This window comes from Oreochromis niloticus, linkage group LG12, assembly GCF_001858045.2.
Source record: "Oreochromis niloticus isolate F11D_XX linkage group LG12, O_niloticus_UMD_NMBU, whole genome shotgun sequence".
Classification (NCBI taxonomy): Eukaryota; Metazoa; Chordata; class Actinopteri; order Cichliformes; family Cichlidae; genus Oreochromis; species Oreochromis niloticus.
Window position 1 is genome coordinate 24,647,505 of NC_031977.2, and position 25,515 is coordinate 24,673,019.

The 25,515-nt window shown below is 40.5% G+C and overlaps 1 protein-coding gene across 3 annotated transcripts in view; it reads left to right on the forward strand.

Annotated features, from left to right (window-relative positions):
* The window catches only part of sema6a (sema domain, transmembrane domain (TM), and cytoplasmic domain, (semaphorin) 6A), a 104,063-nt gene extending 84,699 nt beyond the window's left edge, over positions 1-19,364 (forward strand). For 2 of the 3 annotated variants that reach the window (XM_003451108.4, XM_025896900.1), the window contains exons 17-19: positions 84-104; positions 3,603-3,782; positions 15,337-19,364. In XM_003451108.4, coding sequence (XP_003451156.1) covers positions 84-104; positions 3,603-3,782; positions 15,337-16,499 — 1,364 coding nt within the window. In that variant the 3' untranslated portion in view covers positions 16,500-19,364. The remainder of the gene's footprint in view (positions 1-83; positions 105-3,602; positions 3,783-15,336) is intronic. The other variant, XM_005473450.3, reaches the window with a different exon arrangement.
* Positions 19,365-25,515: the final 6,151 nt, after the last annotated feature.

Consider the following 25,515-nt stretch of genomic DNA (forward strand, 5'->3'; position numbering starts at 1 on the left):
GCTTTTGATCATGTTAAAGCATAAGCTCCCTTTACTGCAAGCAATAACAGGTTTCTCCCTCGTTTCTTTTCTTTTTCTTCTAGATACATTTGTGGCCCTGAATGGTAAGTACCCTGCATGTCCTGCACAGGCAATCCAATAAAAGACAGGAGCTGCATTTCATCTCCCTTTAGTCTTTAACTTCAGCCACACCTTTTCGTCTAGTCAGTCAATCATCCCCTCTCAAGGAAATGAAAACTCCTCCCACATGTATAAAGAAGGGTTATTAATGACTCAAGGTTTTAACTGAATTGATTTCACTCCTTCTTTTTGATAGACGTCCCTTCCAGTTACGAAGGTAATGAAACATTAAAGTACACTCGGTCACTTTCATTGCTCATATTATTTCTCCCTGTGCTCCTCACAGTGTTTAGAATAAAGGTCGTAGTGATAGAAATCAGAATTAAAGGTCTTTAATGCTGATTGTGATTCTATTAGTTCTCTTTTCCCCCTCCTTGTTCCCAATGCCCAATCGCCTTATCCCCATGTGCAACAGCATCGATTATCCCTGACCTTTGCTTTGCTAATTGGATAGATCTAGTTGTTAGTGGTTAAAGGCCTTGGTGGTAAAGAAATACTTCAGCATGCACATTAAACAGGATATGTGCTGACAGAGAGAGAGAGAGAGAGAAAGATGGCGAGAAATAAAACCGGCCTGTTTAGAGTCTGGAAATATGTTCCCGCTAACTGCACAGACTCTTTGCACAGTTTGAGATGCTTAATTCAAAAGGGCTAATGTAAACATGCACAGACATACATGCACACTGTTCTACGGCTGGCTTCCTTTCCTAGCAGATATGTTTACTCTCTTAATCCCACAACACGATATTACGATCACACTTCACTGCCGCCGATTGATACCATTTTCCTCACTGAAGTCTCTTTAAGGAATGATACACAGATGTGATTAGCCTGCAGTAAAGTCCCTTTTATCCATATCACCCACACCTACGCGCACATCCACCTTATTTTTATCTAATCGGAGGAGGCATTAGTTTTGTTTTTAGTGAATCTCTTTCTCTCTCACACACATACCTCGCAGCTGCCAGATCAAAACAGCCAGATCCATACAGAATGACAAGAATAGATATTTTGAAGCCGTACCAGAAAGCCCAGCACTTTCTCTCGCTAACCCTCCTGTGGCTGTACCCCCACTGTGAATCTCCCTCCTTTTGGAAATCCAGGGTCATGGAAAAAGCATCTGTGTTGGTGTACACCCCTGTAGCGCTGAATATGCTCCCACAGGCTGGGCTGTGTGTTTTCAGGCACACATTTAAACACATCTAGTTTACAACACCCCCCCCAAACAAAGTCTCAGCCCCTCCATCTATCTGTCAGTGGTTGATATGGATTTGAAGATAAATAAATGCCCTTTCTCCATTCTCCTCTCTCCTACTCCAGACTAGACTTCCTTGCCTCTCTTTTAATCTGTAGAGAGAGAGAGATGTGCATCCGTCGGCAGTTTAGGCCCCCTTTTTTTTTTCTCCCCTGATCCGTGGAGGAGCTCTGAGGCTCCGAGCTCTCTCTATGTGTGTCATCTGCCTAAATTGCACTTCCCCTGGCGGTGGGGGAATGAATTATAAAATAGGCCTGTCACACTAATCTCTCAGCCTTGGGCCAATAGTTAAATAAATCATTTTAATGATTGCCACGCCACACAGAAGAGGAGGAGGCTCTGGGTGGTGTTGTGTAGGTGCCTGTTGTGCGTACTCTACCAGCAGCATCAACCTTAGCCTTTTAAAATGCCTCTCCACCTTCAAACGCACGCCTAAACACATATTGAAAAGGAACGCACATGCGCATGCACACACACGCGCACATTGCTGTCACCTCCTTCACGCAGATAGCGTGTCAAAATGGTAACTGGGGGCTGAGCTCCACAAGAGGCTGTTGATAAAAGTGTTGTCACTCTGCATCTAGGGAAGATTAAAAACAAAAAAACAAAAAACACGCGGCTCATTACATTAAACACAATGTATAGCTTCTTCAGAATTGTGTAGGGTGGCTTAACTGTAAGCATGTGGGATGGTAATGTGATTAGCATGCTTCAAAAATAAACTCTCCAGCAAAGCTTATGTACAGATTTTGCCTATGAAACAAAATGAGAAAACTTAAGACAGACAGATACAGGCAAGCACAGAGTGTATGAGTTATATGCAAAGCTGGACAGAGAGGAGGGAGGTATGATCCATCCTCCACAAACGAAAGAGTACTGTGTTGCAGTAGCACTGCATTTATTTCCTCTGAGATACAGCTGGTGTATTTTGTTCAGTGTTAATGGGTACATTTACATGGAGCCTGATATTCTGCTTATAATCAGTTTAAAAGCCCAAATAGAATAAAAGTGCTCCACAAAAATCACCTCAGTTAAAATAAACGGTGGGATTCAATGAGTTTCCGAGGGGTGTAAGAAGCATCTGATCAGTAGGAAAATTGTACCAGGTAAACAGTTTATCAGATACTTTCAGGCTGCATTTTATTCTGAGCGTGCCCTCTGTGTTGACTCAGATGCACGGGGACATACGCAACATTGGTTTCCAAAGAGGGCAGCTCTCCAAGCCAAATTTCTCCTCTGCAGAAGATAATTAAAGAATTAAGAGCAATGCAAAAACAGCAGCTTCTCCACTGCGCAGAGGATAGACATGTGTTTGTTTCAGAAACTGATAAAACACCTGCCAAAGAGTTTGACATTTTATGCATGCCACACTTTTTCAGTTAAATGTATTGAAGTATGTAAACACTATGTCATAATGAAATTATATCCCATCTAAGCAGTGAAGACAAGATGAAAATAATATGTATTTTGTATTGTACAGTTACTTAATGTATTGTCTGAAAAAACCCTAATTATTAAATTGTATGTTTTTCTTTTGCACACTATTACATTCAGTAACTAAAAGCAGTGAATCTTAACGGTTTGGAACTAGAGCTGCAAAATATTTAGGATTTTGGCTTGAAAATGATTAAAAAAATAGTTGCAGAATGAATATTAATTTTCTTTCGGCTGCTGTTTAATACAGACTGCAATTTTGAGTTGGAGAAGCCATCGGTGCACATCGAAATGAATTAAACATTGCTGCAGAAATGATTGGAAAGCCAGATTTGAAGTTAGCTTGAGAAAGGGAGCAGGATGAACATGAGCAGAGTTAGAACCGCTTTAGCTGGAGAAAAGTTACAGGCAGACTTCTTGACAGGAGCGATGGAAAAGAAATTTTGTCTCTTGTCCTTCATATCAAAGGCAGGCACCCTACGGTGATTGTAGAGAAATACAATTGTACTCTTTTCAGCTGTGACGGGCCCAACAGTGTCAGTCAGAACAGGAGGGGGGGAGAATGATAAAGATATAGAGACTGAGAATGACAGACAAAAAGAAACACACACACGCACACATTCACTAATGAGTTGCCTAGGGTCACACTTTGTTGCCTTACACAGCCCAGCAAGTGCGTGCTAGTGTGTGTGTGTGTGTGTGTGTATGTGTAAGCACCCCTGCTGTGCTTTCATGCACTGAATCTGGTCCCTGACTGCCACGAGAGTCAGTTAACCTGTGTTGTGTCCGGCAGGCCACCATCACCACCGTCACCACCACACCCTCTCCCTTCCCACCTCGGCCCTGCCTGAGGCCGCGGATGGCCCCCTGGGGCGGGGCCGCATGGTGGAGCGGAAGGACCCCCCCATGAGTTCAGACAAAGGGGAGGACCCCTACATGGCCGTACCCTCTCAGACTCAACCAGAAGCCAATGGTAAGCCTTGGAACGTCACAATAGCAGTCAGTTTGGTCCATTGTCACCTGTGGCAAGGGAGGGGGAAGGGAGGGATAAAGGGGAAGGGAAGGGTTTGCGTAATTGAGATTTACGGCCGCCTAGCTGCTTCCAGCTGACGAAGTGTAGAGATGGCGGATGGCTTTCTCTCTAGGGGACAAATCGCTTCACACTGTGCACATAAACCCCCCACTGAAACATATGCGCACACATTTACATTTGTAGGTACATGCACATAGACATTCGGTGGTCATAAGGTAGCATGTAGGCTATGTACACACCAACCCTCATGCACACACCACTCTGTAGGATGGATTTATTGTCCGTGGATTGTAATGCCCCACAGGAGATGTAATATCCAGACCATTACACTCTGAAAAGGAAGATGGCGATGTATTTATTTCCTCGGGAAGATGGCCCAGTCCCCAGCTCTGTCATGCTTTGCGACACGGTGACATGACATTGAACGCCCTTTTCTCCTGTGTTAACAACCTGCCTAATGCTGTACCGCCTCAAGGACGGCTCACTGGATAAATGAGTCAGAGTGAAAAGGGAGGAAGGGGAGGAGACGAGAGGGACAACCCACATCGTAGAGGGAAAGAAAAAAAGGTCACTGCGGTGCTGCCAATCCAGCCTGCTCTTTACTATAACAGACAAAGCTTAGAAGCCATTATAGCAGCATGCAACATGTTTCCGCTAGTTAATGCAGTCCCTGCTAACATAGGCATTACCCCGAAACATTAATTGAAATGACATTAACATTTTCATTCTGACTGTGGCCTGAAAGATGCAGTAGCATACTCTCTACAAACATACTAAATGTAAAGAAAGACAGAAAAATCAGCTGACGAGCTGAGTCTAAAATGTTTCCTCACTGAAGTCAGTGTTTAAAAAAAACATGCATGCCTCTTTCAGTTACCCAGGGCATAAATGCAGCTTCAACCTAAGAAAGAACATACAGAATACTTTCTCATTCACAGGGTTGGAAGAGACTTTGAAGATGCTGAAGTGTTGACAAGTAAGATTGACGGGTTGATTTTACCTGCGCTGAATAAATACATTTCAAAAGAGTTTAAAAATACATGGCGGTATGACTCAAATGCAGTGTCTTCACAAGAGAAGCATAAACTGGGGCTAGCTAAAGTCACTAGTGCACATTTTAAGTGTCTCCTGTCTATGGAATAAAGTGATGAGGCACAGCAGTGATTGAAGCACGTCAGCTGGAAGCAGTTAAGCACCACTAGGTAGATCCAAGCACAATGGTGGCAGAGACTTCAGACAGCATGCCTACAACCAGCATCACAACATGCTGTCGCTCCCCTTGTTGCCTTTGCCTGAGCAGGTGTAACCCAACGAGGAATGGCAAGAAATGCTGAGAATCAAACGTAACGAGAGCCAAAGCTGTCTTACGGTAATAGCTTTTTCCAAGAATAACATTCTGATTTCGGGAGATTTGTGGGTAACTCCGTGCTCAGGTAACTGCAAGAGGACTTCATATTTCAATACAATGCTTCCTGCTGTTGTTGTTTTTTTCTTTCTGTATGGTCATTATTATTATTCTTATTATTATCATTTTTATGAGACACTTTTGCAGCTTGTGTCACTATTTATCTGTTCAATTTTAGCTCTACGGTCTTTTCTTTTTCCTTCGTTACGAAAGTCGGCTCTGATGATATTTTTTTTCTTATTTTACTGATTTGCGTGGTTTCTTGTGAGCAGTTCTTGATATTTTGCATGGCTTGATCTCACACTACGTCTTTTTTTGCTATTTATATATTTGCCTTTCTTCCTGTGTTGATTGCTTTGATGGTATTAAGCACAGTTTTGCCTCCATACAGCTTAATGCTTTCAGCATGGCAAATTGAGCACCACAATCAAGAGTACTCATTTCCCGCTCCACCCATCCTTCCTCCTGTTCCTTCCTGTCTCCCTCAGTATGATTGGCTTCAGGTGTCAACTGTACTGTGAAAACTTAGCAAACTGCATGCATGAGAGTGAAAACCCAAACATGAATAAGCTATATTAGAAAAAGAAAGCAAAGAAGTCATTTTATCGGAATTTTAATTGCAAAGAAACACATCCACGCGGCCTATTTTGCAGAAGAAATCAGGGATAAACATTTAACCGATCAATCTCAAGTTTATGCTTGAGTGAAAATGTATTAGCTCATATCCAAAGTCTTTTGCAAGCTTATTTGTGATTTAAAACAAATTACAATTACGTCCCTAACTTTTTCATTTGCAGTTGAGACATTGTGGAATCTTATCTGCTAATGAATATTACAGTGCTGCCAATATGTATTAGTCCAGCACCACCAGAGTAATTAGAAATGCTGCAAAGTGATGAGTATTTGCACGCGAATGATATTCAGCACCCAACAGCATCACTGTCTGCCATTCCAGTGGAGCCTTCACAGTAGTCAGGTGGCTGCTTGTGTTTCACAGTACATTTGAGCTCAGTGTCTGTCTGTGTGTCTGTCTGTCTGGGCATCATCTGCCTCTGTTATATTTTCTTCTACTTCTGTCATTCCACCATACACTCGTCGTCTGTCCTCCCGTTGCTCATCCAACCCCCCAAACCACCACCAGCTCTGCCTTTTCCACCATCTGCTGCCATTGTGATCAGTCTCCCTTCCACAGGACCTCTCATCTGACTGGGATGGCATGTTCCAAGGCTATACCTTACCTTAGCTCAAATTAATTCCTGAACCAATTTATGGAGAAACCTTCCTCAAATGTCCCTCCCCCTCTCTTCCTCCACCATCTCTGTATCTCTTCCTCTTCAGTTTCTCCCCTTGCAGTCTGCCTCTTCTCCAACTGTAGTCATATCTCTTCCCCTGTCTGCAGGAATGAATCCTTGCTCTGCTCCCCACTTTGCTCTCTCTCCTTTTTTTCCCTACCTGTCTCCCTTTCTCTGGCAGGCTCAGATCTACCCACCTCATTCCCTACTTACATCCACCCCTCCCCCTTAAACCCGACCTGTAGCCACCGCTGTGTTGCTCCAATTTATGGGTTCATTACAGCAGCTATCCAAGGGAAAAAGAAAGTGGAGAGGTGGAAGGAAAGGGGGATGGAGCGAGACAAGAGGGGAAAGAGACTTGGGAAATGAAGGGATTGAGGTACACATGATAAAGATTTATTAGACAGAACAGGGCAATAATATAACATTGAACAAAGCGGTAAACAGACAGCAGGTGAATGAACTAGCTGAAAGATCTGAACAGAAAAGATGCAGGACAGGTGAATCAGAGAGGAAATGATATATTGTAGATAAACAAAGTGAACAATATTGTTTCTCTCTATCCCTTCAGTCTATATTTTATGCTTAGTTAGCTAACGCTAAAAGAACTGAATGTGAAAAAAACAATCAAACTGTACATCTGGTGAAACTGAAACAAATTGCTCTAAAAATACAGGATGTTATCTGCAGTAATGTAGCATTTTCTGTGACTCAGGTTGTGAATAGTAAGTGCTGATGCTTTTGGGAAGCAAATCATGAACAGCAAGCAGTTATTACTTTTTACAGTTTAATATCACTTTTGCTAAATATTTAATTTTCAGTCATTAGTTTGCATATTTTTATGGTTAATTGAGCTAGGTTGCGTTTAGATTTGAACACTGGTTTCATGTTAAAGTCTAGCTAGCAATGGGCCACAACAAGAGTCTGGTAGTGATTAATCATGTTGAAGGTCTTTGTTAAAATAATAATTACATTAGCATTCCTGTAAACATCGGTATGGGAATTTCAGCCAAACTGATATCTTGTCATACATCAAGACAGGAAACTGAATTCAGTTAAATTTACCTACAAACACTTTTTACAGCATATTTATTTTTGGAAAACAAACAAACAAACAAACAAACAAACAAACAAACAAACAAAAAAACACCCAGATTATCAACAGAATAGATTTATTAATTAGAATTAATAACAATAAAAGGTTTTCAAATTAAGTATTTTATTTGTGGTCAACAAAATCTGGCCACAATAGTCCAGTTCAGTTTTAATATAAAGGCTTGTATTAAGCTTTAGGGTCACGTTAAGGAACCCCAAGGAAGCCTTTAAAAAGTCAGCACCAACATGAAGCAGGAGAAAGTTTAATTAATTGAATTCACATAACCCCTAACCACCACAGATGTGGTAGCAAAAGGATGTATAACAGGAGAAATTATTTTTGGTTGCTCCCTTATTTTCAATGGGTCAACTTATCATTTAGCTCCACGTGTTTGTTTTGGTGGCTTATTTTCCACATTTTAAGTGAAAATAAAAAAACCTTTAATAACACAACATGTATTAATATTAGTAACAAAAACACATTAGTAATGTTCTAACAATAACAAACTGTACAAGTTTGATTTAAAGTGTGTGTAATGCTTTTAGGAACGGTTATAACAAATCTTATACGTGTTTCCTAACAGTCTTTTTTATTTTGTTTGTTTTTGTTTTTGTTTTTTTGTTAACTATTAATCCTGTGACTCCATAGTGTACTGGTTAACACACTGACGTAACACATTTTAACACATATAAAATCCCAGATTTTAGACCAGGAGAAACTAAATCCCGAGGATGGCTGCATATGCATATGGTGTGTAAACCATAAGACAAATAAGGGGGCAGCCAAAAGAAGCTTACTTATGAATATGTTATGTAGTCTAACTTCCTAACGATGCTATATATGTTCTTCATATTTTAATAAGACATTTATTATTTCCTTATTACCAATTAAGTAATGTGTGGAGCTTGAAGTTAAGTGTTATCCCTTCAAAAAGCTACGACTTATTGGTTGCTTTGAGTGTAAAGTATAGCATATAGACATTTCTACACAAGCTTTAATGCCTGAGTATTACACATAATCCAGGCAACAAGTGCAATTCTTACTATAGACTAACTAAGAAAGTATTAAAAAGTGTTAAGAGACTAAATGCAAGTATTAGAGGCCATAATTATCTGATGAAATGTTTTGCTCTCTCGTGTAGTACCATTAAGTATTGGTTTACCACACTGATTAAAAAGAGGAAACAAGATGAAGAAAACTTCTTTTTGGATTTAATATGTTTCTTGTACAGCATTAAGTATATTTTCATTTACATTTTTTTTTTTAAATTTTAATGTTACAAAACAACAACTGTACTTTTTTAGCGGTATGATTTCCCTCAGTGTCAGGTTTTCACATTAATAGCTGTTGTCATCTGACAGCTGCTCTGCAAGGGTTATTTTCAGCTGCAGGCAGCTCTCTGACACCTGTGTGCCAAGGTGAGGCTGCTATGATAGAAGGAGAGTATGACCCTGCTCAGACAGGATTGCAGCACAATTCTTTCTATGACAGAAAGTCTTGAATTTGACTTCATCTCAGTTGCTGGAAAGCAGCTGACTGAACATCTCACCGTAGTTACTGGGGATGCCCTGTCAATCTTAAATGTTAGCTTTACTTTCACCAGGAAAAATGTTCAATTATGCAGCAGAGAAAATAGCACATGTTTGTTTGCAGTCAAATAATTGTTCCAAGCATTACTGTATTGCACTCTATTGTATCAAATTTAACCTCCCGCTCTATTCCAAGAGAGGAGCTAAGTGATGGGTTTATAAAAACAATTAATCCTGTACTCTTAGAAAAAACAAAAGCCAAAAAGGATACTTCTATATCGCATAAAGATGGCTTTAACCATTGATTTGTCTTTATATTAGCTCTACAATTCATTCAAAAACAACTAGTGCTAAATAGAAGAAGGGGGCAGAGTCACAATCTCGAATGTGGCCAGTAATGATCACATTTTACAATGTAGCTGCGTTTCTTTTGCAACCTGTGAGCAACAAAAAAAGATAAAAGATTATTTTCTTGCTTGTGTGATTATTATGGATATGGCTCTTGTTTCAGAATGCCCTCTTTTGTAGGTGAGCCAAGAGGTTTTGAGGTAATAGAGGCTTAGACTTAGTTTACCACGAACTCTGCTCACTGTCAGATAATGCACTTGGCTCCTGAAGTTTTTAAGGAGCCTATGAGGTTTAGCAGATTTGGAAATTTAATGTTAGTAGTTTCATATGTCCTTGCAGTTGAATGATAGGATTAAGGTTAATCCTGTAAAGTAGGATGATAGGATTTAAGTTAAAACTTTATGGAGTGGCCCTTTAGGGCAGGCTGAATGTCTGTGTGTGTGGCAAAGACTAAAAAAAAATTTTAATTAAATGTTCCCACAACCCATGTTCCTGTCATTCCAACACCTTCGCAATTAAGTAGTGGATTTCGGTTCAGTGTTTCTTACTGGTCAAAGATTGGGCTGGGTCTTTGTGAAGCAGATGAATTATTCGCAGCTCATTGTGAATCATAATAGAAACAGCGAATTGGATGCGTTCCCAGCATTACGCACTTCCCGGACTGACGTCAAGCCATAAGCCATAATTTCCTCCACTGATTAGCTTATTGTTCTCTTAAACTGCTTTTGTTTAAAACACACATTCGCTGCTTACTTTTCCACTTTTATGTTTTGGTTATGCTTTTTAATAAGACCCCCTAACCGTTGCTGGTTCGTACAAAAGCTTTGCTTTGTCTCTCGCCCATGTGAGACTGAATCTCATATCACTGCGGCTCATCCCTTTGTGCTCTTGAAGCTTGTCTAACCCACATTCAGCTGTCATTATTATACTTTGAACTGGATTTAAACAGTTATGTTCACGTTGTCCATGAGTGAGCCCTCATCAAGTAGATACAAGCCGAGGCTTTGTTCTCTTGTTGAGCACTAAAACATTTCTAAACAATTACCAATGGCTGCCTTTATACGTTCAGTGAAATACAATGCGTATTAGCACACACATAGCACTCCAGTGATACACAGAAGTCATTTTCTGCAGCCGACATGGTGGAATACACTTCGGTGGGTCACCGGCTGTATTACAGTGACTCATCGAGATTGAATATTAATTGAAAGAACTCGAGATTATAGACACGAATGCACACATGATTTAAAAGTCTACGTTGTTTAAATAGTGACAAGCTGTTTTAACAGTTGCATTTAAACTCTAATGTGAGGGAGCTTTTTGTGTTCAGTATATCAGCATGTAAAAATCTATCACCCAGTAATCCGAACGGGAGCGCTGTCAAATCAAGGCATCAAATAGCTGATGAAAAATGGGATGTTTAATTTATGCTGATATCTTGTGACTATTAAATATTACAGTTTGTATGCAGGGAGTTGGATAGGTTAGTACATCAATGTTAATACCTCAGGTGCTGAATAATATAATTAGGGGTTTAATTATATCTTAACTCGCTCATCAGTATGCATTGCTCTGACTCAGGATTGTCTGATGAATGCTTTAATATTGAATAACACCATTAATGCAAGTGGCTCTTAACCCAAACATACACAAGACTTAATGGGATAATTTCCTAACAGGGGATTTAAATAGAAGTTAATGAATTGTTGTCACCATCCAAATACCAGTGTCCTTTTTAAAAGATGACAACAAACTGGTTCCTAATGAAAAAATAGGGCATTTTCAGAGCTCTCGCGTCAGAGTAAATAAATGCAAACCACTTAACATTATCTGCTTTTTCATCCTTTCTTCTGTCTGTAGTCGGTAAGGTCCACTGTTTTATCTTTCAGCGAGTGAAACATAGTAAGTAGCAGTTAAGTGCAATTAAGATTTTTATCATTTTGCAGACAATGTCTTTATGCAGTCGCCCGCAGTCAGAGGTTAGGGCCCTCTCTGTAACCCCTCTGTGATTTTTAACTGCCTTTGAAGTTTTCTTTACACCAACACAAAGACAAGCTCTGTGGGCTTAAGTCAGTTTGTGCGTCTCAAAAGATTAAAAGAGTGGAAGAGCATCTGTGTGTGTCAGACAGATAGAGAGAGCATTCACAAGTTCCAGTCACAATAGATTACAATGTTTCTGATTTATAAGTAAGTGTTGCCGACCCGGCCTGTTTTGACAGCAAGACATATCTGAGTATCTGAGATATGTGTTTAATATCTGAATGTTGAGGCTCGAGGCGGTGTGAAATTCAAATCAATTCATCCGCTGAGAGAAGTGTTGAACTGCAGGATGCCTTATGATGCATTCTGGGGGCGAGGCAAGAGCGAAACCAGAAGATTATAAGTCACTGTATAGTCAGAACCTCAACAAGATGAGACTAAAGCGGAAAATCTGTGAGTTTTAGCAACACTTTGATACTTTTCAAGGTCAAGTAGTGGAAGTTTTAGAAAGTTTACAAAGATCGCAAATGATCAGAAATGAGCGGCATAGCCATCTTGATTCAAAACCCTGAGGTCCCGTGATTCAACTGAGACGGCCTTGGTGTCCTCTGTGGCAACTTTCATCCTCTTTGATGTTAAGATGAGAAACAATTCCTCACTTGAAAGATGGAAGTCTTCAAAGTTTTGCTTTTTTTTTTTCTTTGTGTTTTACCCGAGGCCTTGGGCTAAGTACCTTCTGGAAATGTCTGCGTGTGCAGGAGAAGTGAGTGATGGAGGAAGGAGAGGAGAAAAAGACTAAAAGCTTTAAAAGAAGAAAAAAAGGAGCCTTACAGGGCAGGTTAAATAGGGTTTTAACTTTGGCTCACACACCCACAAGAGAAGACAAAGATCCAGCTCCACAGTTCACCTCCTTCACCAGAATGGAGAACCATTTGGCTCTGCCGCCCTCCGGCTTTGTTATTCAATAAGAAGTCCAAACGCTCAGTCGCAGAAAGTTAACCTTTAGCAGTAATAAATTCACTGTCACGAAAATTCATAACAGTTTTGATTTCCTCTTTTCAGCTTCTATGTGAGCCCCACAGACAGAGACATATGAAAGTATTTACTTTTAACAAGGATTATGGGAAAACGAGAGATTTGCCAATGTATTTGTTTATACTTGCACTTTTATTTTCCTACATAATTGTCCTTTGGAGATTTCCAGGTCTCCTGATCTCAAGTGAAGCTGAATTCCTTTTACATCCCTTCTGTGTGCGCTGAAATATTTAACCCAGCATCTCTCAAAGAGCAGCCAGCCCCCACCGCCGCTGTTGTTTCTGCTAAAGGGTGATAACTTAGAAAGATCACAAGGTTGTAATTACAGCCTTCCCGGTCTCCACTGAATTGAACACTTACCATATGGAGGCTAAACGGTGTGAAAGAAAACACTCTGAAAGAAGAAGAAAGTCAAAAAAGTGATTCATTGTTTCTGCAAAGGAGAGAAGTGGCAGAAAGTGTGAATGAAAGATCTAAGTGAGGACAGTGGAAAGTCAAAGTTAAAGATAGCAGCGCAGAAAAGTATCTCTCTCGTTCTCAGATGTTACAGGATGAGATGGGAAGCAGATGTTTCATCAGACAGGCCGGCCATTTGGTCACGCAAGTTCGCAGCGTAACACTCGTCAAACGTGGATGCTTCGCTGCAGATAACACTCATCACTTCTCACACTATCCACACGGCTGAGCGTGTCCTTGATAAGGAAAGATTTTGGCCGGGAAAGATGCTTTTTTAAACCTTTTGTTTAACTTTTAGTGAGTTATGGCTGTGCTGCATGTTGTCAGCACTCTATTAAGGAGAAAAGTGAAGTTTTGTTTTTACAATAAATGAGGAATGATCTGGGTAAATGTAAGTGTCCTTTCTTATCCAGGTTGAGCTTCAAAGTCCAGACAGAGACTAAAGAGTGCTTAACTCCGGCTAGGAAAAATGGGCTTTAACTCATGTTGTTGGGCTAATGAAGTATGACTGCAGCGAGTCAGATTATGGATGTTAGTTTAAGACAGTGTGGATTTCAGATCCATGAGAAAAGATTACCATGCTTTCTCTGTGTCTGTGTTATGTCTCACTGAGGAAATGCAGAAAGAAGATATTCTCCAAGTACATCCTCAGTGACACCGCTGAGCTGAAAAGCCAAACATGATTACCCAGCTCCTTCAGGATTTCGGAGAATTATTGGAACTAATGTTTGTTCTGTGGAAACTGCTTTTGAAACATTACAGGGCAAATTGAAAAATTTGCAAGGAAGATGAAGAAAGTGACTCGTGAAGACGGCAAACTGTAAAAGGACGAAATTACTCGTTGCTTGTTGACAACTGTTGTTCAGCTTGCCTGTGAACAAATGTTTATATTCATGCAGCCATTGTATATTTCATTATCTGCAATAATACCTCAGGCAGTCCTGCTCCTCGCGCAGCGTGTCACTGTTCCAAATTGCAAAAACTGAATTTCAAAATATCAGAAAAAAAAAGATTAACAAGGCAGAGTCTGAAGGTGGCAGCGGAAATATTTTATTAATGCATTTCAGTAAGAGCAATCTCAAAGAAGTGAAACAAAAGGAACAAAAAACAAAATTTCATCCAATTTTTCCACCTGTAGCTGGATTAGTAGTAAATGAAAATGTCTGATTTGTAAAAGCTGTTATACAAATCATATCACCCACCTACTGCTTATTTTAGAACACCGATTCATTGTAAACAAACCTCCTCTGTACAGAAAAGACTCACGGATATCAGCTTAAATTACTTCACATACATTCCAGCTTGTTTTTGATTTTTTTCAGCATTTTGGGGTAAAGATTCCTCAGTGTTGAGGAATCTATACATGCCTTACACATGTGAAACTGAGTCACGTTGTGGAGACGAGCAGTGCCCCTGCTGTAGCCCCTTTACACGATGGAGGATTAGGCAGGTGGGCTCTATCTGTGGTAACTGATCTGTACGGGCCACAGGTCATGTGTGAAGGCATTATAAATCTCTCGGCTGTGGACTGGTGTGCTTAACCCAAAGAATAGTGTGCTGCATTAGATGTCTGCATTCATCCACAGGCTGCAGGCTATCATCTTTGAGCATGCATGTGTGGGAGGTGCATGTGTCCACGCTCGTGTGTGTGCGTGCGTGCAGTCTGTTGTTGACCCTGTTTTATTAAATACAACCTGCCGCTCCCGCTCACCCACCGCTAAAATGCTCCATAGCTTCCTTTATTGAATTATCTTTTATTTGGCCGTATCACAGTGCGTCTTTGCCAGTCTTTGAAAGTGGCGCTTTCATAAGACACTGATGACACAGCTCATTGGATTTAGCGCCTAATCAGAGGCTTTTTAATGTATTCTCTGTGATTCATGAGATTGGATCCAAGCTTTATGAAAAGTCTTCCATTTGCATCTATGAGAAGAAAGGGCTCGGGTATTTCAGGTTCCTTTATCGGAGCTCATATCTTTTTTCATTTCAGCAGAAGGTTTTATCTGGGATTTAAAATGTGAATCATAATCACCCCTCCAAAACACATTTTCACTCTGAGATTGGATTTTGGGGGGAAACATTGAATCTTGCTACTTGAAGCTACAATTTCGAATAGATGTGTCCTATGATGGAATAAATCCTTCTGCATTTGCATGTTTTTCGTAAAATTATTTAAACCGTTAATCTTTTTGCCCAGAAGATATCTTAATTATTGTAACTGGTTTTTATGTTTTGCTTCATCTTTTAAGAGGAATCTTTTTCAGCATCTCTTTTATTTTCTTTGAAACAATTGGCTTCAAAACATCTCTTTTTAGTCTGCCTGTCTGAATGTCATCTCTGTGTCTCTCTGCAGGCGTGATCCGTGAGAGCTACCAGAAGGGTCGTGACCAGCTGGTTCCTGTAACCCTCTTGGCCATCGCCGTTATCCTAGCATTTGCCATGGGCGCCATCTTTTCTGGCATCATTGTCTACTGTGTCTGTGACCATCGTCGTCGAGACATGGACTTGACGGGCCGTAAAGAAAAGGACAGCCACCACCTCCACTCCCGCCGGGGATCCATGAACAGTGTAACTAAGCTGACGGGTCTGTTTGAGACGCAGGCCAAAGAAGGTCGCCCCGAGGCTATTCTCACACCTTTGATGCACAATGGAAGACTGACGCCAAATGGGAAGATGCTCATAAAAGCAGACCAACACCACCTGGACCTTGCGGCTCTGCCAACGCCTGAATCCACCCCCATGCAGCCGCGTCGTAAGCCCAGCCGGGGAAGCCGTGAGTGGGAGAGAAACCAGAACCTCATCAACGCGTGCACCAAGGACATGCCACCAATGGGGTCGCCTGTTATCTCTACCGACCTGCCGCTGAGGGCCTCACCGGGGCACATCCCTAGCGTCGTAGTCCTACCTTTGCAGCAGCATCAGCACCAGCTTCAGCCTCATCTGCAGCAGCACCAGCAGTCCTACCAACATGAGTATGTGGAGCAGCCCCATCATAGCGATATGAGCATGGGCCACGGTGTAATGGACGACCAGGGGGCCACCCTGGAGTACAAGACAGGCAAGAGCCCGTGCCACAACCTCAACATGGCTGATCCAGATGTGGTGCTGCCACCTCGTGTGCCCCAGCGGGAGGCCTCTCTCACCATCCCACCTGCTGTCCCACAGATGGGCAAACGCCTGGAGGTCCACTCGTCAGTCTACGGGCTTCGGAAAGGATCAGCATCTGCTGCTTGTGGATCCTCCGCCCTCAAGAAACACAACACCAACTCCTCTAACTCCTCCCATTTGGCGAGACACCACAGCTTCAACCGTGTTGAGACTCCACCACCTGCGCCTCAGAGGGTGGACTCCATACAAATGACAGCACAGGGCATATCTCTGTCAAGGCAGCCTGGAATGAGCTCCTACGGATCACTGCCTCGAACGGGCGTCAAATATCTCAAGCCTGATGTCCCCCCCAAACCCTCTGTAGTCTCACTCTCCACAAAAGTCAAGTCCAGTGACTCTGGCACATAGTTAGGTCGTTAGCCTGTCGGTCCAATGTGAACAGACAGTAGTGAAAGGTGTTTTCTGGCAGAGAGAAAAAACAGGGAATACTGTACAACTTGCATCTCCTTTTTGTGTTTTTGTTTGTTTTTTGGTGTACAGTACAGTGGAAATGCAACACAGTTTTTTTTTCTTAAAGAAAACACTTTCTTTTTATATAAATATGTAAATATTATACCATGGTTGTTGTCGGTTGTGGCAGTCATCGAGCTCATGCTCTGGCTGGCTCACAGCTCCTCTGTAAACACACATGGGAACATGTGCTACTGAAAAAGAAGATGATGCTTGTCCTGAATATTTCATCCATTGGCACCCTGTAGCATTCAAGACAGTGGCTCTCTTGTTTGTGGTGTCTTTGGTCACTGAGACTTGATTCGATACTTCGTCATGCTGGTAAAAGCACATACGAAGATGTCACAAGGGGGTTGGAGAATAATTGTTGTACAATACCTTGAGGACAGGAGGATCTGAGCAAACAAGCACTCAGAGAGAACGAGTTCGGACTGAAAGGACAGACAGCTGCCTGAGTTCTGGCGGAAACTGTGAAAAGCCTCTCAGTGTTACAGCAATCAAGTCCTGCCTGGGCATGACTGAAAGCCTGGGCCAGAAGAATCTTCTACTGTACTGGTGACTGAATAACACATGACTGTTAATACTAATAGCTTGTTGTATTTATTTTTATTAAGTGCTTTTGAAAAACAAACAGACTGACTTTCTAGGCTTGGAGAGAAAGAGGACAAAGAAGAGATCTTTTAATATTAATTAATCAAGAGTGAGGAAGAAAATATTTAAAGTCATTAAACTGGAGCCAGTAGAACTTTCTTAATGACTAAAGTTCAACTAGGTCTTACTGTGTGCTCAGTGGGACCTGCAGCTTGAGAATATACGTGACCTCTGTGACGACGAGGAGATATTTATTTAAACTGTGCCAGACCAGGACTTTTACTTTTACGGACCAGAATCTCCTTTGTTTTAGACCAATCATTTAAAAAAAAGAAAAAGAAAAAAGAAATCCTGAATCTCACCCTTTCACTCCTGCAATCAGCACTGTGGTTTTGTGTGAGTCCCAAACATTTGTCCTGATTGGTTGCTGGCTTACTGGTGCCATCAAAGCTCACTGTTGCATGTTGCAAATATAAGAGAAGCAGCTGCAGCAACAGCACGGGGGGGATCTGCATACAAAAAGAAGCTGCAAGTGAGGCTGCAAGCAAACGAGCGGTGCCTCCATCTTGGAACGTATCGTCTTTTCTAGCGGCGTCACGCGGAAGAGCGGGCGAAAAAAAGGAAATTGTAGGAACATCTGTCTTGCCTGCTTCTTTTTCCACATGTAAATTTGTGCCTTACACCCTGAAGTAGTGACAATGTTTTCTTTAATAGCTGTTAACTCTTGTCTCCTTGTTGTATTTTTTTATTTTCTTTTTTTTTTTCTTATGTCATGATATTTCCCTTGTTTGATAAAAATGCAATTAAAGAATGTAGGTGTTATTGTTGTAATTCTGGTCCCTAGACAAAACACACTTACAGACCAGAGGGAAGAGAGGAAGGAGCAATTCCTTTCTTCATTCACACACTCTCTCTCTCTCTCTCTCTCTGTCTGGCACACACACATAAACACATGCACGCATACACACACACACACACTCATCTTTGTGATTCATTTCTGATTGTGCCATTAATGCGCTTAAAACGACCCTTTATGTTGTGCTGGCAGTGTCGATAAAGACTTTGTGAGTGTTTTTGATTTCCTGTTTTATACAAAGTCCTGGTATTTGTTTTTACTTGTTTTTGGTGTTCGTTTGGAGTGATGGTTAATTGGTTAACGGAACAATTAACATTTGTTGCTTAAGGAGGCCAACGTAGGTGTATCTTCCCTTGGTGCACTGCGATAGCACTATAGCAAACGTACAGTATGAGATACACGTGAACACCCAGTGTGCTAACACGAGTCGAGGCTTCTTGCGTGCATTGAAACATTCATTTGTTAGACGGTTGCATAAACAGGCTGGTTCCTGTGGAAAAGAAAAAAAAAGATGACATTTTGAAACAACACTATTAAAAACTGTACTTTATTTAACCCCCTTTTTGTAAGCGAACACAGTTTGGGAAGTTTAGAGATATTTTTTTTTATTTTGCCTCACTAACTCTCGTTATCAAAGCCTTATGAATGGCTGAGAGTTTAACTAATCAGATGATTTCACTTCCTTTTTACTTGAGGGTTTTTATGGATCACCCCACACTGAAACACTTAAGTCATTGGAGCACTCCCTTAGTGTTGTATGTGTAGATAGGTTAAAGTTTTCTCGATATCAATATTCTTTCTGGAGGAAAGCCAAGAGTGTCTCAGTCCACAGCTCGAATAAGACTGACATGCAGGATCTGGGACCTGACTAATGTGTACATAGATGCTCGAAGGGAATGGTTGCACGTGACGAGGTCATGGGCAACGGATTAGTTCAAAATATGAACCGAGAGGAACGTGTCCCATCTAAAACATGGCCTGGGATAAGCTGCAACAGTTATAGCATCGATTAATTTGAAGCGAGGACCTTCAAACTTCAGATAAGCATAGAGGTGTGTTCACTCCAGACTTTCATAATACTACTTTGTTTTAAATTAGTGTCTGAACACCTTATTTACACCCTCCGGTGCACTGAGTGCATGAACCAGCAACATTCCCACGCCTGGAGTAAGGCTTGTCCTCAGCTGAGTATTTCTGGTTTTGAAATGCTCAGTTGCGTTGTCTCCCACCTGGATGAATTGTCATGTCCACACTGAATGTGAACAAGAGAACCTGTCTAGGTTTGAAGGTTAAATGTCCACATCCTGTGTAGACAAGTACTTTTGGCTGTGGGTGCATTTATGATTCAGCAACATCAAGTGTTTTGATATTAGAGAAAGGTTGAGCGTTTTAAAGGCTGAAGGCTGCTGTGGACAGTGAGGTTCTTTGGTGTGTGCCTTTTTGTCTTTCACCCTTGTTATAATACACTGCTGTTAGATGCAAATCTACTCTCTTCTCAACTTCTCAAACTTTTGAACTTTGTAAGCTTGTAAGATATCGTGACGTCACAAAGTTTTTTGCCCTACTCTCTCCACTTCCTTAACATCTGATTCACAGCTTAATGTATGTTGTAAAGAAAAAAAGAACTCTTTAATTTAATGCAAAATGTAATAAAAAAAAGAAAAAAAGAAAATAAAATTCTTGTCATGAAGACTGTGATATGTCCTTGACTCTTTCCACTTGTTTCCTAGCCTGAGGTTATCTTTATTCTGGGAACATCTTTAGTCGCTGGATTTTGTGCAACACTGTCTGGGGAAAACCAAGCCTTGGTTTTACCCAGGATTTAAACGTTCTTTTGATAGAAGATCCCTTTTAAGAAAATATTGTACTTTTATGACCTGAAGTACACTATTCTATTTTTGCTTGTAATACCACCACCAACCCCTTGAGATCTGACAAACATTTCCTACAAAGCAAGCTTGAGCTGATAAAAGGAAACTTAAATTTAAGTAGTTCTCAACTTCATTATAGATAAGTGAAAAAAGACAAGCAGAGGGAAGAAACCTGTACTCCATTTCTATGGTTGATCATGTTGGTTAAATGAAGCAGGCAGCTTGATGGAGACTGAAAGCAGATTTCTGTATGCAGGTTGGTACACTGAGCACTCCAAATGACCTTTTGACCTAGAAGGAGCTCGGCCCATTATACTTTTGGTGTAATCCATTTAATGCCATACAGGCAATCAACAAAATTCTTCACAGATGTTCTGAAGGCAAATGAAATATAACAGAGATTTCTTTCACTTCCATTCAAAAGCCTTGCAAGTTTTGTGTACGTGGACTTTTAAGTGAAATCAGTTCGATCCCTTCTCAAGGGCAGAGACAGATGGCTCGACTTTGGAAACACAGATAAAAACATTACCTGTTAACTTCTCAAAATGACAGTAATCAATATTGTTATCAAATGACTATGAGAGGCAGGTGGCCACTAGAGATTAACCCACAGAGAGTGATCCCCCAAATCCATTCACAGTATCCAATCAGCCCACAGAGTACTACAGTGTCTTGGAGTTACTACTAAAAAAAAAGAAGTAATATATTACATATTACTTATTACCTTTCTTTAAAACAATGTGGTATATTACTTAATGACTCAATGAAGAAAATAATTTGTTACACTACTTGTTACATTAATTTCATATATTGCTCTGTCACATGACCTATAAATTGTTACATAATTAGTAGTTAATAATATCAACCTAATGCCTAATGCTTCAGCGGGAAATCTATCTGTAACTTACAACATATGCAGAAATCCTTCTTAACCCTGAGCTGTAACCCTCAGCATAACCTGATGTGCACTTCTTGAGAAATGTAACTAAACGTGAGGTTACCGCAGCAACCACTGGCGTAGAAGAGGGTTGCAGGCTTAACAGGGGTTTCCAGTTACTTCGTAAGTTACGACATAGATAATGACACAAATCCTCATCATAAAAAAGAACATTCAAGATTTTTGTTCTAGTGTTTTTTTTGCTTCTAATGCTTAAGGTTGAACACAAAAGTCAACAAATAAAGGAAAAGTTTATCCTTACAAAGAGTCGAGTTCGAGTCAGCAGAATGTTTCTGTTTTGGATACTGATTGCATTTTACATCACACTCTTGTACTTTTGTACAATAACAATAAATTTAATTTCCACATCTCCTGTCCTCAGAGGTTGTGGACGACATCACCATTTTCCTCACCATGAAGTAATATCAGCTGTTTGTAGTGCAGGAAGAAAGAGTCATGTTTGATGTTTTTATTGTTTTTTTCCTATCATACCATCATGAAGATAATTGAAGAAGAACACAATTCTATCTCCAGTGTAATTACAGTATTTAGTACAGTTACATTACCACGTTACTGAAAAATATAATGTGATTTCAGTAATTCTGTACTTTTGAATGTGTTACGCCCAGCACTGACTTTAATTTATGTTTATTTCAGGCATCTTGTCTTATCAGCAGCACTAAAAACTAACATTAGAGTTTATTTTCTTAGCACAGAACTCTTTTTTTTTTCAAACCAATATAAAAAGAGGTGAAATAATGGACTTGCATTTATCAAGTGTACACGAACACTGCAAACTATATTGTCTTGTAATTTTGAACAAGACTCAAACATGATTCCCAAGATTCTAACACAATGGTTTTTGCTGTCATGATCTTTCACAGTGTCTCTCAGGTTCCCTGAATGTTCTCTTTATTGAGTCAAATAATGTTTAAGGGCATGCTTAATTCAAGCCATCACTCAGTAGTATCAGGTGGGTGATTTGTGTAAGAGATTATTGTTTTTCGGTGCATAAGAATGAATCAAGGCATTAGATGAGCCTTCTTAGGTTTCACATAAAGGGAGACAAAAGAGAAAACCACAGTTCAAAACTTCACCTCAAATTCCCCTACTGACAGTCAGTCTGACCTTATAATACCTGCAGTATAACTTTCATTAGATTCCTCACTCACAGATCATGAAAACAAATCTCATTACCTGCAGATGATCACTGCTGACTAACACTGACCAGAAAAGCTCCCATTTCAAATAAGGGTCTCCAGTTTCGCGCTCTAGCACTTTTTTGGTACTGCTTTGTCATGAAATGTGGCTTTGGCATGTAGTTTGACACTCTGCCTTTGATCTTGGGGTGAGTCACGAGTCACAATCATTGGTATAAGTCAGCCTTTGCATGGAGATCAGATAACCAGGATGCGGTGCAGCTAATGAGGCCTGTCGCTGCCTTCACAATGCTGCATTGTGAAGTTTCCTTTCAGGCACCCCTGTGTTGTTGCACTACTCAGAGATCAAGATTCAGATATTCACCACTAAGTCTTCTCTAACATGACAAGCACACAATTGTATCTAATGATGACTAGTGTGAGCTGGTATTTTCACAGAGCTAGTCAGAGTGTACTTCAAAGGTTAACTTTCAACGAGTCAAAACTTGGGTATGGTTGAGGGGCAGATTGATGGTGAGAGGTACAGACAGCAAGTAATGCCTAATACTGTGATCAGCAGGACACACAAGCAGTGTAGTTTATATATTATAGGATCATGGAAAAATATGAAGCTCTGCGATATACTGGTCACCTGTCCAGGGTCTACCCCGTCTTGTCATCCTACAGCAGCTGGGATGGGATCCAGCTCCCTCCCAACCCTTAATTGGATAAGCAGGAGAGGTAAGTTTTGAAAATAGCAATTCAAGTCATAAATAGAAAATTAGCATGAATATTGCCAAAAAGCGTGTTGTTTATACCTTTATGCTACTTCTTCTTCTTCTTTCTTTTTTTTTTTACTAAAGGAGTCATGGCGTAGGGCACCTCTATACTAGCTTCAAGTTTAAGACCCTGCAGCTACATCCATCTTTTTAAGCCTGCAGCTTATCGGGAGGTCTCTTATAATTTATTGAGTTATTTCTTCCACCTCAGAACAATTTTCAGATTAAATTTTTTTTAAATCCATGACATCTATAAAAGTTCTTCAAGGCTTTGTTACATCTAAACTGTGTTACTTTAACGGACTGTAAACTGGAACTGATGAATCGTCTTTTGCTTTGTTTACAATTACTCCAAATGCTGCAGGCGCGTTACTGACTGGGAAAACAAAAGCAAACCAGAATACTCCTGTGTTAGCAGCTTTGCACTGCACTCTGTGTCTTATAGAATCCAGAAAAAAGTGACAACATTTATTATTTACTTAAGTGCTCTTTCATCTCCATATACCAGTCAAAAGTTTTAGAAAATTCAAATTTTTCCAGTTATTTATTGCAATTCACTTTGAAGTCCAATGAATAGCTTGAAATGGTAAAAAGGTAAGAGGTGAACTGCCAGAGTTAAAAAAACAAACAAACAAAAAAAAAACGTAAGGTTACCTAAAACTGAAAAATAATGTACATTTCAGAATTATACAAAAAGGCCTTTTCAGGGAACGCAAACTGGGTTAACAATTTAAATCTTTTCTGCAGCAGTGGAGGTTGATCAGGCCTTGAAAGCTGGTGCTACTAATTCCTACAGGTGTTCCAATTTTTTTGGATTACTTACAACCTTTACTTTTACTTACAACTTTTACTTACAACACTGTTTTTATGCAGACAGAGGTCTGCATAAAAACAGTGTTGGAACACACTGTGATACCGTACCCTCGTGAGCATCAACTGAACAGTGCTGTACTGCAAAAAATAGTGTGTTGCTGCAAAAATGGTGAGAAAAAGCAATTAACAATGGAAGAGAGACAGACCATCATAACACTTACAAATGTAGGTCTTTCCTGCAGAGAAATTGCAAAGAAAGTCAAGGTGTCAGTGAGTACAGTTTCTTTCACCATCAAAAGGCACTCAGGAACTGGGGCACACTCTGGCCAGAGGTCTGGCAGACCCAAAGACACAACTGAATCAGAGGACAAGTTTCTGAGAGTAAACTGCTTGCGTGATAGGCAGCTCACAGGACAACAGCTTCAAGGATGTCGTTATAAGCAAGTCTTAGTTTTAACTGTGAAGCGAAGACTTGAAGTTGGAGCAAGAAAGCCATCGTTAAGACGTCAGAATAAGACAGAGAGGCTTGCCTGGGCCATGAAACACCATCACTAGACTACTGAAGACTGGAAGAAGGTATTATGGACTGATGAATCAAAATCTGAAATCTTTCGTTCATCACTCAGGATCTTTGCACGCCATCCAGTAGGTGAAAGGATGGTTCCACAGTGTGTGGCATCAACTGTTAAACATGGAGGAAGTGTGATGGTCTGGGGCTGTTTTGCTGGATCCAGGGTCGCCATGCAGTACCCTCTGGTATGCAGCTAGTTGGTCAGGGGTTCGTCCTACAGCAACAAATGATCCAAAACATAAGTCCAAAATATGCCAGAACTACCTCAAGAAAACAGAACAAGAAGTCAAGCTTGAAAACATGGAGTGGCCAGCACAGTCTCCAGACTTAAACCCCATCGAGCTGGTTTGGGATGAACTGGGCAGAAGAGTGAAAGCAAAGCAACCTACAAGTGCCACACATTTATGGAAGCTTCTGTGACAGATATGGGAAGAACTTTCTGAGGAATATTTGGTTTATGCTGTAGAAAGAATGCCACGGGTGTGTTCAGCTGTTACATCTGCCAAAGGTGGCTACTTTGATGAGTCAAAAGTTTAGAATACATTTTGGTCTACAAAGTAATTTCATGATTTCTTTTTTTAACTCCAACTGCTTGTTTGTACTATGCTTTAATATCAGAGTGGAATGAGACATTAAACTGCATAATTTTCAATAAAAAACTGTAAAATTTGGGGTGTTCTAAGATTTTTGACCAATAGCGTGGTTGACATGGGGCATCCGTATATTCGCTCTAGATCCTTAAGGTTTGCATGCCAATAACTTTTGACCATCCCACAATTGAAGCTTATAACAAAAAAAAATGGGACGAGTTTTTGCTGTCATTGCGCCAAGACCCTGGGATGATCTCAGAAGTGGTCTGAGACATGCTGCTGATCTCTGGAACGTTGCTCGAGGTTCATCGAGATGGTTTGTTGTTGTGTTATTTATGCTAGTGTGAATGTGGGTTCAGAGAGTCATCTGGAAAACCTTCTCTTTTTCTTATTGGGAAACACTTTGGTTTAAAATGTGCCACATAACTCAATTTACTTAATTATTTGACTGTATTTAGTTTAAACTGTATGTTTCTAATAAATATAACTTTGACTGTGGATGCCAGAGAGATTCTTTAAATCACTCAATGATTAGCTGCTTGGGAAATACCACATGCTGTAAATCTTTCTAGTTTAAATCTCAATGAATCAATCAAAACTGCCTCATAACCTGACATTATGACTTGTTGATCCAGAGCTTGGTGGCTATTTTCCCCAACAGATGGAAGCCTGATGGGCTTTCAACAAGCCAACAATCCAACCTCCTACCAGCAGACCAGTAAACCAACCAACAAGCCAGCCATTAAAACCCTTCAGACAAGTTGCTT